The 15,000-nt window shown below is 52.1% G+C and overlaps 2 protein-coding genes and 1 long non-coding RNA gene across 3 annotated transcripts in view; 1 reads left to right on the top strand and 2 right to left on the bottom strand.

The window, feature by feature from the left end:
• The window catches only part of LOC115246537 (uncharacterized), a 5,604-nt gene extending 690 nt beyond the window's left edge, over positions 1-4,914 (bottom strand). The window contains exons 1-3 of the long non-coding RNA XR_003885661.1: positions 4,807-4,914; positions 4,108-4,489; positions 1-799 (exon numbers count right to left, since the gene is read on the bottom strand). The exon at positions 1-799 is cut by the window's left edge and continues 690 nt beyond it. This is a non-coding gene — a long non-coding RNA (uncharacterized lncRNA). The remainder of the gene's footprint in view (positions 800-4,107; positions 4,490-4,806) is intronic.
• On the top strand, positions 4,218-14,179 carry slc13a4 (solute carrier family 13 member 4). The gene is made up of 17 exons (XM_029825228.1): positions 4,218-4,376; positions 7,185-7,313; positions 8,509-8,645; positions 8,729-8,904; positions 8,972-9,035; positions 9,103-9,139; positions 9,219-9,305; positions 9,467-9,651; positions 9,796-9,814; positions 11,041-11,141; positions 11,246-11,347; positions 11,428-11,529; positions 11,605-11,708; positions 12,329-12,438; positions 12,558-12,719; positions 12,804-12,941; positions 13,031-14,179. Exons 1-17 carry the CDS (start codon positions 4,254-4,256, stop codon positions 13,166-13,168), a joined length of 1,914 nt encoding a protein of 637 aa, XP_029681088.1. The 5' UTR covers positions 4,218-4,253; the 3' UTR covers positions 13,169-14,179.
• coa6 (cytochrome c oxidase assembly factor 6) lies at positions 14,162-14,980 on the bottom strand. Its single transcript, XM_029851660.1, has 3 exons — positions 14,782-14,980; positions 14,488-14,633; positions 14,162-14,416 (listed from the first exon to the last, which is right to left on the bottom strand). The coding sequence occupies exons 2-3, from the start codon at positions 14,629-14,631 to the stop codon at positions 14,318-14,320; spliced, it is 243 nt and encodes an 80-aa protein (XP_029707520.1). The 5' UTR covers positions 14,632-14,633; positions 14,782-14,980; the 3' UTR covers positions 14,162-14,317.
• Between the last annotated feature and the right edge of the window lie 20 nt (positions 14,981-15,000).

Here is a 15,000-nt window from a genome sequence, read left to right as displayed (position 1 = left end):
GCAGCGGGGGGTTGTGGATTGAAGGATTCTCGGTGATTGGATTCATCTTTATCATGCTTAAAGCGTCTCTTGGCGAGCACCTGCTGCGCCTGACCCCAGAGAGGCGGGATCAAGTAGCAGCGGCGTAATCCTCCACCAGCCCCTGCAGCAGCGTCCTCACGGTGCCCCGGAACCAGCATAAACGGTGATTTGTGGATCACCAGTCACTTCGCCTGCTTGGTTGGGAGACGTCTGTCATCACGTGACCTGTCTGCGCTGGCGACTGGGAAATGGCGCCTCCAACGGGAGAGGAGGAGGGACAGGGAGGTGGAACATGTCTGCTCCACCCAAGATGAGCCGCCCAACATGGCACCTGTCCAGCCTGTCCAGCCTGTCCAGCCTGTCCACCAGGACGCAGGACTGCTGTCACATCGGGTCCATAAAATGGGCGGAGTAAGTCCACATCTGGAAAGGCGACACCTGAAGGTGTCCCATTATTCACTTTGATCGTTGTCCTTCCACAAGGGCAGGATCGGTTCTGTCTCAGGAAGGTTTGACCTTGTTTGTCTGCTACAGAGACGGAATTTAGATTCTAGGAGAACTCAACTGGTGCGGGTGCAGCTCTGCTCTGTGGATTTATGAGCCTTCAGGCTCATTACCTGCAGCTTTGGCTTCATTTGGCAGACAAGCAAGTGGCTGCAGATTAGAAAAAGATAAATGCGCCGTGACTCTGAGGCCAGGAGACGTTTAGACCCCCGCAGCTCGTCTGAGCTTCCATTTGATCCGCGCCGCAGGATCTGGCTGCGTTAGGAGACGCGTCCTGCTGGAGCAGGAACCTGATTAGTGGTGATCACTGTGAGGCAGGTCAGAGGAAGAGCAGCAGCAGAGCAGCAGCACAGCAGCAGAACAGCAGCAGAACAGCAGCAGCAGCAGCAGCACAGCAGCAGCAGAGCAGCAGCAGCAGAGCAGCAGCACAGCAGCAGAACAGCAGCAGAGCAGCAGCAGCAGCAGCAACAGCAGCAGCAGCAGCAGCAGCAGAGCAGCAGAACAGTAGCAGCAGCAGCAGCAGAGCAGCAGCAGCAGAGCAGCAGCAGCAGAGCAGCAGCAGAGCAGCAGAGCAGCAGCAGCAGAGCAGCAGCACAGCAGCAGCAGAGCAGCAGCAGCAGAGCAGCAGCACAGCAGCAGAACAGCAGCAGAGCAGCAGCAGCAGCAGCAACAGCAGCAGCAGCAGCAGCAGCAGAGCAGCAGAACAGTAGCAGCAGCAGCAGCAGAGCAGCAGCAGCAGAGCAGCAGCAGCAGAGCAGCAGCAGAGCAGCAGAGCAGCAGCAGCAGCAGCAGCAGCAGCAGCACAGCAGCAGAGCAGCAGCACAGCAGCAGCAGCACAGCAGCAGCACAGCAGCAGCAGCAGCAGCAGCAGCAACAGAGCAACAGCAGCAGCAGCAACAGCAGCAGCAGCAGCAGCAGCAGCAGCAGCAGCAGAGCAGCAGAACAGTAGCAGCAGCAGAGCAGCAGCAGCAGCAGCAGAGCAGCAGCAGCAGCAGCAGCAGCAGAGCAGCAGCAGAGCAGCAGCAGCAGCAGCAGCAGCAGAGCAGCAGCAGAGCAGCAGCAGCAGCAGCACAGCAGCAGAGCAGCAGCAGCAGCAGCAGCACAGCAGCAGCAGAGCAGCAGCAGCAGAGCAGCAGCACAGCAGCAGAGCAGCAGCAGAACAGCAGCAGCAGAGCAGCAGCAGCAGCAGCAGCAGCAGCAGAGCAGCAGCAGCAACAGCAGCAGCAGCAGCAGCAGCAGAGCAGCAGCAGCAACAGCAGCAGCATCAGCTGAACCAGAAACATAATATCAAAAAATAATATTCTGAACATCTTTTGTCAGATGAACAACCAGGATTTAGGTGAGTAAAGTGATGAAAGTGTTGGGAGGATTTAAAAGCTGGCAAACATCAAACTGATTTCCATTTGGTTTCCAAATGGAAGCATTTGTGTCCTGATGTGTCCCTAATCTGAGGTCACTCTGGCTCCATGTCCACTATTTACATCTGTAAACTGTAATCCAGAGGAGCATAACCCCCCCCCCCCCCCACCCACCCACTGCATTAAAGAGGCTTGAGTCTGTATATAGTAAAATACTGAACAATAGAAGAATAAAGAGATGTTTTTTATAATTAAATTAGTCATTTCAATAGGTAAGTATTGAGAGAACTACTGAGCTGTTGTTTTCATTCATTATTTTCCACCTAACAATATTATTTTCGACCTAATTAGGCAGATATCGTCCAGTTATGCTCCATCGGAACCGCATATACCGCCCCCGTGTGGTCAAATGACCTCATTGCTATCTGTCCTGTTTTTTTCCCCTTTTTAAAAAATATATTTAGCAAAAACTCTTGAAATTCCCAAATCATGATGTCAGATTAATATGGAAGTAAATCCGTGATATCAGAAATTCATTTTTCATTTTTAACACTTTCAACATCCAGCCAATCAAGATACCATCCGCAGGTCACGTGACACACCAAACCTGATGCGCGTGAGGATGACGAGTCGGTGCTTTAGTGATTATTTTTTTTTAACGCTTCATGTGATTATTTCAAACTCATGTCACAATCCAACGGATAAATATTATCATTCTTTACTTTTTGGGTATGTTTGGGTCTACACTCGCGACCGTAGGGATGTCACATGATCAGCGGAGCGTGACGTGATTGGCTGGATGTTGAATGACGTAATCGTTTCTTCTCCCTGGGTACCCGGATGTTTCATGTCCCAGAATGAATTTTTGAAACTGCAATTTTTATGACGTTGATATTTCTTTAGACCGATTTTTTTTATTATTTAGAATTTTTTTAAGACTGAAAATTTTACATCAAAAATAAAAATCTGTGCTCGAAATCTGATGGCTTTTCAAATTAAAAGTGGTTTTAATGCAGTGAGAAAAAAGTTAAAAATTCATACTCGAAGACAGATTTACTTCCCTTTCTCTCTCTCTCTCTCTCTCTCTCTCACACACACACACACACACACACACACACACACACACACACACGCACACACACACACACAAAACAGATGAGGAAATGCCAAAATTGTCATGCAGTTTAAGAATAAAAGAGGGTTAGACGGACTTAACTAGAAGTGTTTTCAGTTATGTAAGGTTACAGGTTAACAATGAGACAAACACAAATGAACTAAAAAACAAAAAAAAAGGCATGTTATCACGGTCAGTTTCTTACAAATTTTACGAATCACCATATTTGTAATAACTCGAACCTGTTCTCATCATTTCTGCACGTGTTAGATTTTAATGCTTTGAAATGTCTGGTTTGAAAAGGCAGCCTGTGAAGAATTAATCCTCCTTACACAATGTGGATAAATCAGGCTGTTTGGTTGTTGTTGGTGAGATTAATTACTAATTACAGTGTTTGGGGGCAGTGAGACTAGCACATGTGTTTTGAGTACTCATTTTATGAATTATTCATTCGAAAACAGGTGAAAGTTTTCAGAGTTCTGAAGGGGCGACTGCTCGCACCGCCCGGTTCGGCCTCTAGGGGGCAGTGCGGGACTGCGGCGCCAACCCAACCTGCTTCTGCAGCTTTACTTTGTACATTTAAACCTAATTTACTGCAAATCTGATCGTTTTCTGTCTGTGTCTGTCACACCACAACGGAAGTTCATCAGATGTATGGCTGTTTGTTGCGTATTCGGTTTTCCTGTGTGTCAGAATAAAGAAAAATGAAGAAATAAAAAAAATCTCCAGTGGTTTGTTTGATTTGGCCATTTTATATCTTCATTTTCAGAATTCCACCATGGCTCCAGGCGATTCGAAAACCCAATAATATGATAATAATCCTTTCTTCATCCACCCACTTCTACGCATTTTAGTCACTTTGAGGAGTTTTATGCAACTTAACTAACTTTCTGATTGGCTGACGGTCGTGCGGGCGGGGCGGGGCTTAGCGGCCGGTAATTAGCATATACCTCTTGGCTAATAAAAGTGCCGACAGCTTCACCTGATGATGCAGGCAGCATTAAACCCCCCAGAGGCGAGCAGAACGGACGGCAGGAGGACATGCAGGGGCCCCGGATGTAGCGCAGGGTCCAACTCTTGTACATCAACTTTCAGAACCGAGGCCCTCACCTCACCGGTGCCGGTGCGCGTCAAGGCGCACAGCCACAGGAGCGCCGCCCTCCTTCCTCCGGTGGGCTGGTTTGACTGGTCCGGTCCGGGTCGTTCACGCCTGTTTCTGCTGCCTGAGCGGTCCGACCCAGAGCCCCGGGTCATCCATGAGGCTAGAGGCCGCAGCCAGGATGGATCTGTTCAGGAAGCTGTGGAAGGCGAGGAAACTGATCCTGGTGGTGCTGATCCCGCTGTCCCTGCTTCCTCTGCCGCTCATCCACCCCACGAGCGTGAGTACAGCGACGCACCTGTAGACCCACGACCCGAACCCAAAGCTCGAGTGGTTCCTGGAAGAGCTGCGATCTTCCACAGTTGTGCTGTTTCTGAACAAATATCAACTTTCCTTCCACACCAAACACAGAAGAGCAGCTCAATTTATCTGCCCAATTTGTTAGCTTCACACAAGAGTTTTATTTATTTATTTATTTATTTTATAATATATCTATATTTGAATTGGACCCGATCCTGTCAAACCCAGTTAGACAATAAAGGTGCAGCTGAATTCAACAAATGTTAGTGGAGAAATTGTTCATAATAATGAATCAAAGTGATTCAACTGCGACAGGAAATGTGCTCAGTTACTTTCTGTTTGATTAAATCACCTTAAATTAGTCAAACAAACAATAGAAGAATAAATAAATAAATAAACTATTTAATTACCTCAAAATAAGAAGATCCAAGTCTCCCGCCGAGGTCGCTCCATGTCAGTGCTTATAGGGTGTGTGTGTGTGTGTGTGTGTGTGTGTGTGTGTGTGTGTGTGTGTGCGTGTGTGTGTGAGTGAGTGCGTGTGTGAGTGAGAGAGAGAGAGAGAGAGAGGACACACTGTCCCTTTGATCAACGCTGATGCCGCTCATCAGGGCGCAGAGGAGACGTCTCCATGTGCTGCTGACATTAGTGGGGTGTTGTTGTTGTTGTTGTTTACCGTTTTTGTTGTTTTGGTGTGAGAGCCAGTAAACACAAGCAGAGACCAGAGAACTGAGCCTTGGAGGCATAAATGACCTTAAAATAAAGTCTCTAAAAAACCAAAAGGCCAAACGGATCCAAAAGAATCAACAAAGCTCCTTAAAATGTCTGAAAAAAACTGAGAATTCTGACGGGTGGAGCTGCTGATCCGTAAACAGTCTGTTTAGATGTTTAGATGTTTGGGTGTTTAGGTGTTTGGGTGTTTAGGTGTTTGGGTGTTTAGATGTTTAGATGTTTGGATGTTTAGATGTGTGGGTGTTTAGATGTTTGGGTGTTTAGATGTTTAGATGCTTAGATGTTTAGGTGTTTGGATGTTTGGATGTGTGGGTGTTTAGATGTTTGGGTGTTTAGATGTTTAGATGCTTAGATGTTTAGGTGTTTGGATGTTTGGATGTTTAGATGTGTGGGTGTTTAGATGTTTGGGTGTTTAGATGTTTAGATGTTTAGATGCTTAGATGTTTAGGTGTTTGGATGTTTGGATGTTTAGATGTGTGGGTGTTTAGATGTTTGGATGTTTGGGTGTTTGGATGTTTAGGTGTTTAGATGTTTGGATGTTTAGATGTGTGGGTGTTTAGATGTTTGGGTGTTTAGATGTTTGGGTGTTTAGATGTTTGGGTGTTTAGATGTTTAGATGCTTAGGTGTTTGGATGTTTAGGTGTTTACGTGTTTGGATGTTTACCTGTTTAGATGCTTAGATGTGTCTTCAACTGAAGGGCGCGGTTGCGTAACCCCCCCCCCCCCCCAGTTGTGTGTCAGGGCTGTTTCTGTTATAAATGCGTCTTTTTCATATTTGTGTTGCTAACACCGTCTTGGTGCTGGGGGCCCAGGTCCTGGCCCCCCAGCTGGCCCCGGGGCTCCGGCCCCTGCTGTTATGTCAGGAGACGCAGGATGAGGCTGAGCCAGAACAAAAGAACAAAAAGTTACTACAAAGAAAAGGAAAGAAACAATCCAAACTAATTAAATTACATAACCGGGGCTCAACCTGCCCCGGCGCTGGACTCGGTCCCCACGTGGCCCCCTTACGTCAGCAGCGCCCCCCCGGCCTGGCAGGAATGTGGCCGGGCACCGAGGTGAAAGCGTGTGTGTTTGGAGTGTGTTTGGAGTGTGTTTGGAGTGTGTTTGGAGTTACTGAGTCCAGCTGCAAAGGGACAGAACATCTGTTGGATGCGGTCAGGCCGGGTCGGGGGGGGGGGGCAGCTGTGCCTCTGAGGACGGATGAAGGCGCCGGCAGGAGGGGGCAGGTGGAGGTGTGACACGACCTCACAGTGGCTAATGCGTTAGCTTGTGCTAACAAATGAAGGGTTCTCTTCAGAAAGGTGGTTGAGATGGTTTCTTAGTTTGTTGGTTTTACTCTCAAATTGATGTTTTTCCACTTAATTAGGTGTAATTAGTTGTTGTGGAGAACAGCTTCCTGTCTACTTCCTGTCAGGGTTTGATGAGGTCACCTGTCAGGTGAGTCAGGACAGGAAGTCCGGCTGCCAGCTGAACCCTGCAGCGGATTAAGTGAGTTTATATGAACTTCTGGGAACCTCGGTCCTCTCAAGCTCAGGTGGAGGTCGAATAAAGGTCAAAGTCCATCATTTAGGAGCTCTGAACAGCCCTGTCCAGCCCGCGTGTGCACGCGCGTGTGCACGTTTTGGTCCCAGCTTCCCACGTGATCAGCTGCTGCTCTCCCATTAGCAGCCCAGTAATGAGTACTGGGCTGCTGACTCGGCGCTTAAGCACCCCCCCCCCCCCCATCTCCTGATCGATGGTCGTCATTGACGAGGCTGTTTAGGCGTCTTTTGTCTCTTATCGTCTCCTCTCGTCTCCTCTTCAGTGATTAGATCAACAAAGAGCTCAACCTCATGGTCTCACGTTGAGAGACCACCTGATCCAGAGGATCAGTTACACTAGTTAGAGCCATTAGCATTAGCATTAGCATTTAAAGCTGCTCGCTCATGTTCTACAGCAGTCAGGATTCCCTCCCAAAGCATCACCACGACAGGTTTCCCTCCCCACTCCACGTCCTGGATCCCAGTGCCGGGTCCTCCTGGTTCCTGGGTCCTGAGTGCTCTTGGCTGGTGTGTTGCAGGAGGCCTGCTGCGCCTACGTGCTGATGGTGACGGCCGTCTACTGGGTGTCCGAGGCCGTTCCGCTGGGAGCTGCTGCTCTGGTTCCTGCCTTCCTGTATCCGCTCTTTGGGGTCCTGAAGTCCAGCGAGGTGAGTGTGGAGGAGATCTTATCTGCTTCGACCCAGAATCTAAAGAATCGTACAGAGAAAAGGTGACGTTTCCAACCTTTGACTCCAAATCATTGATTTCTCCGGATCAACAGGTCAGCTGTAATCTTACTGTTACTGGGTGGGGGGGGGTGGTAGTGGGGGAGGTGGGTGGGTGGGTGGGGGGGGGGTTGGTTGGTTGGTTGGTTATCAACCACGACAGCCTGAAACCAAGAGACCCCTCAGCTGCTAGCGCCGATGATGTCACTGTTGTCTTGCTCACCTGTCATATCGGCGTTACATAAACCAGGAGCTGCACGTGTCATGTGACCGAGTCACATGGACAGAGGGTGACAAAGCTTCCTGTTAGCGCTGCTTAAGCCTCTTGTGATTCATTTCTACAAATATGCCAGCTTTATGCAACCTTCCCAGTCTATTATGGTCTCCTGCCCCCCCCCCCACACACACACACACACACACGCACACACACACCTGCTTTTCCCCATAAACACAGGCTATTGGAAACCAAGTGCTACTGTTCCATAATTATGGTCTGGAGGTACCAGGCTGCCATTCTAACGTGGCTCAGGAGGAGCAAGTGTCAGCGGGTTTTAGGTGCCAGCTTATACAACACTGGTTCCCGTTCTGGTGGGAAATAGAGCAGATTAACAGGAACAAGCGGGAAACTGTACATTTCCATCCAGACAACGGGGGGGGGGGGGGCAAACGAGCCGCCTAGCAACCAGCCCCCTGATCCTCAACTTATTATACCAAAGATTAGCAGATTGCTAGTGCTAGCATCTTCCACTGGTTAGCTTTAGCAATATCTGTGAAGAGGTGATTTTAGACACTCGACCTCCGGGGTCAGGACGCCATATGGAAGAAGCTGCCTTGAACTGGGGGGTGAACTGGGGGGTGAACTGGGGGGTGAACAGGGAGGTGAACTGGGAGGTGAACTGGGGGGTGAACTGGGGGGTGAACTGGGAGGTGAACTGGGAGGTGAACTGGGGGGTGAACTGGGGGGTGAACTGGGAGGTGAACAGGGAGGTGAACTGGGAGGTGAACTGGGAGGTGAACTGGGGGGTGAACTGGGAGGTGAACTGGGAGGTGAACTGGGAGGTGAACTGGGGGGTGAACAGGGAGGTGAACTGGGAGGTGAACTGGGGGGTGTGGCAGCTGATCTTTGTGCTGTGTGCAGGTGGCAGCTGAGTACTGTAAGGACACCACTCTGCTGCTGATGGGCGTCATCTGTCTGGCCGCCTCCATCGAGAAGTGGAACCTCCACAAACGCATCGCCCTGCGTATGGTGATGGTCGCCGGGGCCAAGCCGGGCATGTGAGCGTCTTCCCTGCCTCCCTCAGGAGATGTGTTGCTGTGGTAATAACATTGGTTATAACGAGGCTCCGCCTCTGCTCCAGGTTGGTGCTGGGCTTCATGTGCTGCACAGTGTTCCTGTCCATGTGGCTCAGCAACACCTCCACCACGGCCATGGTCATGCCCATCGCCGAGGCCGTGCTGCAGCAGCTGATCTGCACCGGCCTGGCCGACGGCCCCCACGACTCCGAGACCGCCGAAGCCCCCGACGACGACAGCGGTACGTCAGCGAGTTAGCTTCTGTACGACCTCCGATGCCACGCGTCAGTCACCAATGTCCTCCACAGCTGTCTCGGAGAAGGAAGCCAACGTGGAGAAGAAAGATCCGGAGCTGCTGGACCGCAGGGAGAGGTACGCCTGTGGATCTCCTCCACAGCTCTCTGCTCAGTGTCTGCAGTAACTTTGTTTCTCCCTCCAGTAACGACACCAAACAGGAGCTGGCGACGGTCGCGGAGGTGAGACCGGACCGGTCTGGTCGTGAGCCTCTCAGGAGAACCTGACAGAAACATCACCTTCTTGTTCCCTGTGTTTCAGCTCCAGCCTGGAGAGGGGAATGGTCTGGCTCTCAGACCAGTCACGAACCAGGAGCACAGCAGGTCCACCAATGGACACCTGCCTGAGGTTGGACACATGACGTTAGAGAAGCTGGTGATAAAAGTCACCGTTGGGTTACACACTAACTAGCTAATTAGCTAATTAGAGCTGCCAGTGGAGTAAAAAGGCAGTTTTTGCCGTGTTTAAGGTGGAAAATGGGACTAGTTTCTGTCTGTCTTCCCCCTCAGGTTGCTGTTGAGATCCCAAATGTGAAGCGGGTGAAGATGAGGAGAGACTCCCAGTACCCCACCAAGAGAGATCACATGATCTGCAAATGCCTGACGCTCAGCATCACCTACGCCGCCACCATCGGCGGCCTCATCACCATCACCGGCACCTCAACCAACCTCATCTTCGCCGAGCAGTTCAACACGTACGTGGACGTGCACGCGTTGGTAGGAGCCGAGTCGGCCTTGGCCGGGCGGGTCCTGGTCAATGCCAGCCGCCATCTCTCCGCCCCTGAGGCGGTCAGCGAGGTCTGAGATCACGATAATCAGCCTCGGCACGACCCCGAGAGCCGATTTCCTCCAGCCGCCGCGCTAAGCTCAGCAGAATGGCCCCCTTCATGTGGCAGCATGCGGGACAAAGGTCAGGCCTGGACCCCGGTCCGTGTCTGGCGCCGCTGACTAACGTTACATGTATCTGAACTAGCCGGGGGGGGCAGACGGACAGAGCACAGCTGTGGGGTCAAACGGACCCGTGAGAACGCCGCCGGCTCCAGCTGATATGAAATGCTGATAAGGGCTTTTTTTTCCATCAACGTGCACGTGATGAGCTTTAGCTTCTCAGTGTTATGGTGGACCGTGGTCCCCTGTGTGACCCCCCCTGTGTGACCCGCCTGTGTGACCCCCCTGTGTGACCCGCCTGTGTGACCCACCTGTGTGACCCCCCTGTGTGACCCCCCTTGTGTGACCCGCCTGTGTGACCCACCTGTGTGACCCCCTTGTGTGACCCGCCTGTGTGACCCCCCTGTGTGACCCGCCTGTGTGACCCGCCTGTGTGACCCCCCTGTGTGACCCGCCTGTGTGACCCCCCTGTGTGACCCGCCTGTGTGACCCGCCTGTGTGACCCCCCTTGTGTGACCCGCCTGTGTGACCCACCTGTGTGACCCCCTTGTGTGACCACCTGTGTGACCCACCTGTGTGACCCCCTTGTGTGACCCGCCTGTGTGACCCCCCTGTGTGACCCGCCCTGTGTGACCCGCCTGTGGTGACCCCCCTGTGGTGACCCCCCCCTGTGTGACCTGCCTGGTGACCCGCCTGTGTTACCCGCCTGTGTGGACCCCCTGTGTGACCCGCCTGTGTGACCCCCCTGTGTGACCCCCCTGTGTGACCCCCCTGTGTGACCCGCCTGTGTGACCCGCCTGTGTGACCCCCCCTTGTGTGACCCGCCTGTGTGACCCCCTGTGTGACCCCCTTGTGTGACCCACCTGTGTGACCCACCTGTGTGACCCCCTTGTGTGACCCGCCTGTGTGACCCCCCTGTGTGACCCGCCTTGTGTGACCCGCCTGTGTGACCCCCCTGTGTGACCCCCCTGTGTGACCCCGCCTGTGTGACCCACCTGTGTGACCCGCCTGTGTGACCCCCTGTGTGACCCCCTGTGTGACCCCCTGTGTGAACCGCCCTGTGTGAACCCCCCTGTTGTGACCTGCCCTGTGTGACCCGCCTGTGTGAGACCCGCCTGTGTTGACCCGCCTGTGGTGACTCCAGCCTGTTGAGCCACCCCCACCCGGGCCTCCAGGACCTACCCCGCAACGCAAAGGTGATCAACTTCGGCACCTGGTTCATCTTCAGCTTCCCCATCGCCCTCATCATGCTGGTCCTCACCTGGCTCTGGCTCCACTTCCTCTTCCTGGGCTGCAAGTAAGGGCCGTTAGTTAGTTGGTCAGTCGGCCGGTTAGCTGGTTAGTTGCCCGCTGCTCTTCTCTCCCTTTTCACCGTGCGTGCGTGACTGCTCGTGCCTTCAGCTTCAGGGAAACGTGCTCGCTGAGCAAGAAGCGCAAAACCAAGAGGGAGATGATGTCGGAGCGGCGGATCCATGAGGAGTACGCCAAGCTGGGCCCCATCAGGTGTGTAGCCCTGCTCCGTCAGCACCACGTCGTGTTAGTGGGTCCTGACCCGCCCCTAAAGCGTCTCCTCAACGTCCCAGCTACCCCGAGGTGGTGACGGGCCTCTTCTTCATCCTGATGACCCTGCTGTGGTTCACCAGGGAGCCTGGATTCGTGCCGGGCTGGACGTCCCTGTTCGAGAAGTGAGTGTTGTTCTGAGGGCTCCTGGGGAGCCGAGCAGCCCGGAGTAGCTTCTGTCTCTGGTCTTGTCCCGTCAGAAAAGGCTACAGGACGGACGCCACCATCTCTGTCCTCCTGGGCTTCCTGCTCTTCCTCATCCCGGCCAGACGACCGTTCTCCTCCTCCAGCGGCAGAAACGCAGGTCAGCATCGAGCACAGAGGCTGAACCTGGCCGGGGGGGCGTTCGAGGCCCGGCTGGAACACTCGCGACACAGTGACGCACGTTCGGACGCACGTTCGGAATCGTGCTGCCATTTTGCACTTTAACGTCAGAATTTCGACATTTTCCGGTCGTGAGGGAAAAGCAGCTGCAGGAACCTCAGCTGACCGGCAGCTCGGGCAACACAAAGGTCATCGGTTCCATCCCGCGCGTCCTTGAGCAAGAACCTGGAATTTCTCCAGAGCCCTTTTGATCCAAACGTTCCCGACTGCGAAGGGAAGCAAACCTTTGAGCCCCATCGGGCCGGGAGATGCTCGGCGTCACGAGTTCCTCAGCAGGACAAACTCCAGATTGTTTATCGGCTGTTTAGTCGGAGAGTGTGAAGCTGTAGGTCAGACTCCACAACAGCAGGAGCCGTCACACACACACGCACGCACACACACACACACACACACCTGCGTGTGTCAACAAGTGTGTTCAGACTGGTTTGATAAGAAATGTGCTGATGTGCACACACATGCGGGATCTTCTGTTGCACATGTTAAAATGTTGGATTTTAGGTATTTATCCCTTATTTATTATTACTGTAATTTCTCCTGAAGACGATGATCCTCTGGCTCCCATGATCACCTGGAAGGACTTCCAGAGGCTGATGCCCTGGGAGATCGTCATCCTGGTGGGGGGAGGCTACGCCCTGGCAGCTGGCTGCAAGGTAGAGAGTGTGTGTGTGTGTGTGTGTGTGGGTGTGTGTGTGTGTGCGCGTGGTCCAGATGAACCGACACGAGGGTTCAACATTGTGGTCACTGCTCGGTTGAACGTGTGTGTGTCCAGGTGTCGGGCCTGTCGGTGTGGATCGGCAGGCAGCTGGAGCCCATGAGTGGCCTCCCCCCCTGGGCCGTCACCCTGCTGGCCTGCCTGCTGGTCTCAGCGGTCACTGAGTTTGCCTCCAACCCAGCGACTCTCACCGTCTTCCTGCCCATCCTGTCAGCGCTGGTACAACACACACACACACACACACACACTCTCACACACACACACACGCACACACACTCCTGTTAATACTTGTCTCCCACCCAGTCGGAGTCCCTGCACATCAACCCCCTCCACACGTTGATCCCGTCCACCATGTGCGTGTCATTTGGGGTGATGCTGCCAGTGGGGAACCCCCCCAACGCCATCGTCTTCAGTTACGGCCACGTGCAGATCAAGGACATGGTAGGACTCGCTCTCCTCCTGCCCCCCCAGCAAGGATGTGCCTCACGATTCCATCTCATGACGCTAATGAAAAGCCTCCGGTTCTCCAGGTCAAAGCCGGCTTCGGGGTCAACCTCATTGGCGTGGCCGTGGTCATGTTGGCCATCACCACCTGGGGAGTTCCACTCTTCAACCTGTCTGAGTTTCCAGCCTGGGCCGTGACCCGGAACGTTACCGGGGTCTTATAACCTCCGCTGGAGCCAAAGGAAAGAGGACAAGGCTCAGTTGGGTCTCGGCCAGCAGAGAAACCTTAAAAAACACAAACCAGATCACTGAAAATACCCCAAAAGTGATTTTTTTTTATTTTTTATTTTTTATAAAAGCAGACAGCTGCTATCAAATGAAGAGTTTAGATTTACCTGGAAAGCTTCTCACATTGAACTGAGCAGTGGTTCTGCGTTGTGCAGCTGCCCAGGAACCGGACACGTCGATGATCTTTCCTTAACCACAGACGAGTCAGTTGCTCCTTCAAAACACAAATCAGTTGAACAAGTTTCTGGAGGTGATTTTGCACCGTCTGGCTGATGTTTGAGATCGCACCACTGCTCAAGTGGAGGAACAGAAAGCAGGAAGCAATGTTGCGTATTTTATGCTGACAGTGCACATATTTAATGTACAACTTTATTTCAGGAGCTGCAGGATGAAAGACAAGACAGCCATCGCGCGTGGGGGTGGGGGGGGGGGGGTCGGAGGTGTTAGCAGGGTCCATTAATCCACTCGGAAAGGTTGAACCCTTTGAATCGCGCCGGCCAGCTGACGGCTCAGATGTGAAGAACGACTGAGTCAGTTTGTTCTTGAACGCAGCTCAAAGCATCAGTAGACGTTCAATAGCTGCAGTGTTGCCGACGGCTGAAAGGCCTCACACAACATTACCTGCACTGTACAATAAGAAGGATGTTTTATATTTGACAGTTTGGATGTAAATTGCAGCTTTTTTTTTTATATAATTGCATTTTTAAGGTTAGATTCTAGCGACAGAATCAAACGGCAGTTCCTTTATCGCTCCACTGTAGGTGTGATTTTCCTTAAACTTCTGATCCAGGGACCACACACACATGTAAATACACACCTTTGTAATATACCGTGTCTTTGCCTGTTCCCAAATAAGCTGTAATATACATAAAGGTCTATTCAACTCAAATAGAGAAGAAATAGAGGAATGACTATGGAAAGATGCAAAATAAAATGGCTGAAACCATTTGCGTGTTTAATTGACGAAACACAATTGATCCAACACACAAACTCTATTTACACTTCAAATAAATAATATGGGGATCAGTTTTGTGATCTTCCAATATGGCTGAACGTCTGTGGCTCTTCAGGGGCCCTTCGATGGGTCAGGACGGCTGCCTGGGGCCCTCGGCAGGTGAGAAACCGTCTGTCTCCATCCGCTCTTTGTACTTCAGGAAATCTCTCCTCTTGGTGAAATATTTAACCTGTCAGGACAGAAAGGATGCCTTCAAAGCTGCCCAAGTGCGGCCTTTTATTGGTTTTGAGGGGAACTAACCCACTGAGCAGGACAGCGGCCCTCAAACTGGCTCTGGAGCTGCTGGCAGGCGGAAGCCCTGTCCTGGTTCTGATCCAGACATTTCCACAGCTCATCTCTGGCGTCCCAACACGCTTTTCTCTCGGCGGAGTTCGGAGCTGCCATCGCTGCGTAGGAAAAGATTCGAACGTTGTAAGCGATGCCACTTTGACAAGATTAGGTTTCATCTGTTTTATTTCAAATCTGAGCAGAAACTTAACTCGCTGTCAAGTCGCGTAATCTGTCCGAGCACAAGAGTTGCTAGAAAACACTCACCACAGGTGCGAGATTCTCCCAAAAAATAGGATTGTGCTTCAATCAGCGAGGTGTTTTATACTCCATAGACCTCTGATATCCGTAGTTCTTTATATTTGCAAACCTTCGGAACCGTTTTTAGGTAACCAAACCCTGACCAAAGGACGAGAGTGGCGGCACTTCCGTGTCGCTTAATGATGACGTTGGGTGTGATGTGCCGATATCGCCGTGTGGTGTCGC

This window comes from Takifugu rubripes, chromosome 18 (genome assembly GCF_901000725.2).
Source record: "Takifugu rubripes chromosome 18, fTakRub1.2, whole genome shotgun sequence".
Taxonomy (NCBI): domain Eukaryota; kingdom Metazoa; phylum Chordata; class Actinopteri; order Tetraodontiformes; family Tetraodontidae; genus Takifugu; species Takifugu rubripes.
This window is presented reverse-complemented; position numbering and strand designations above follow the sequence as displayed.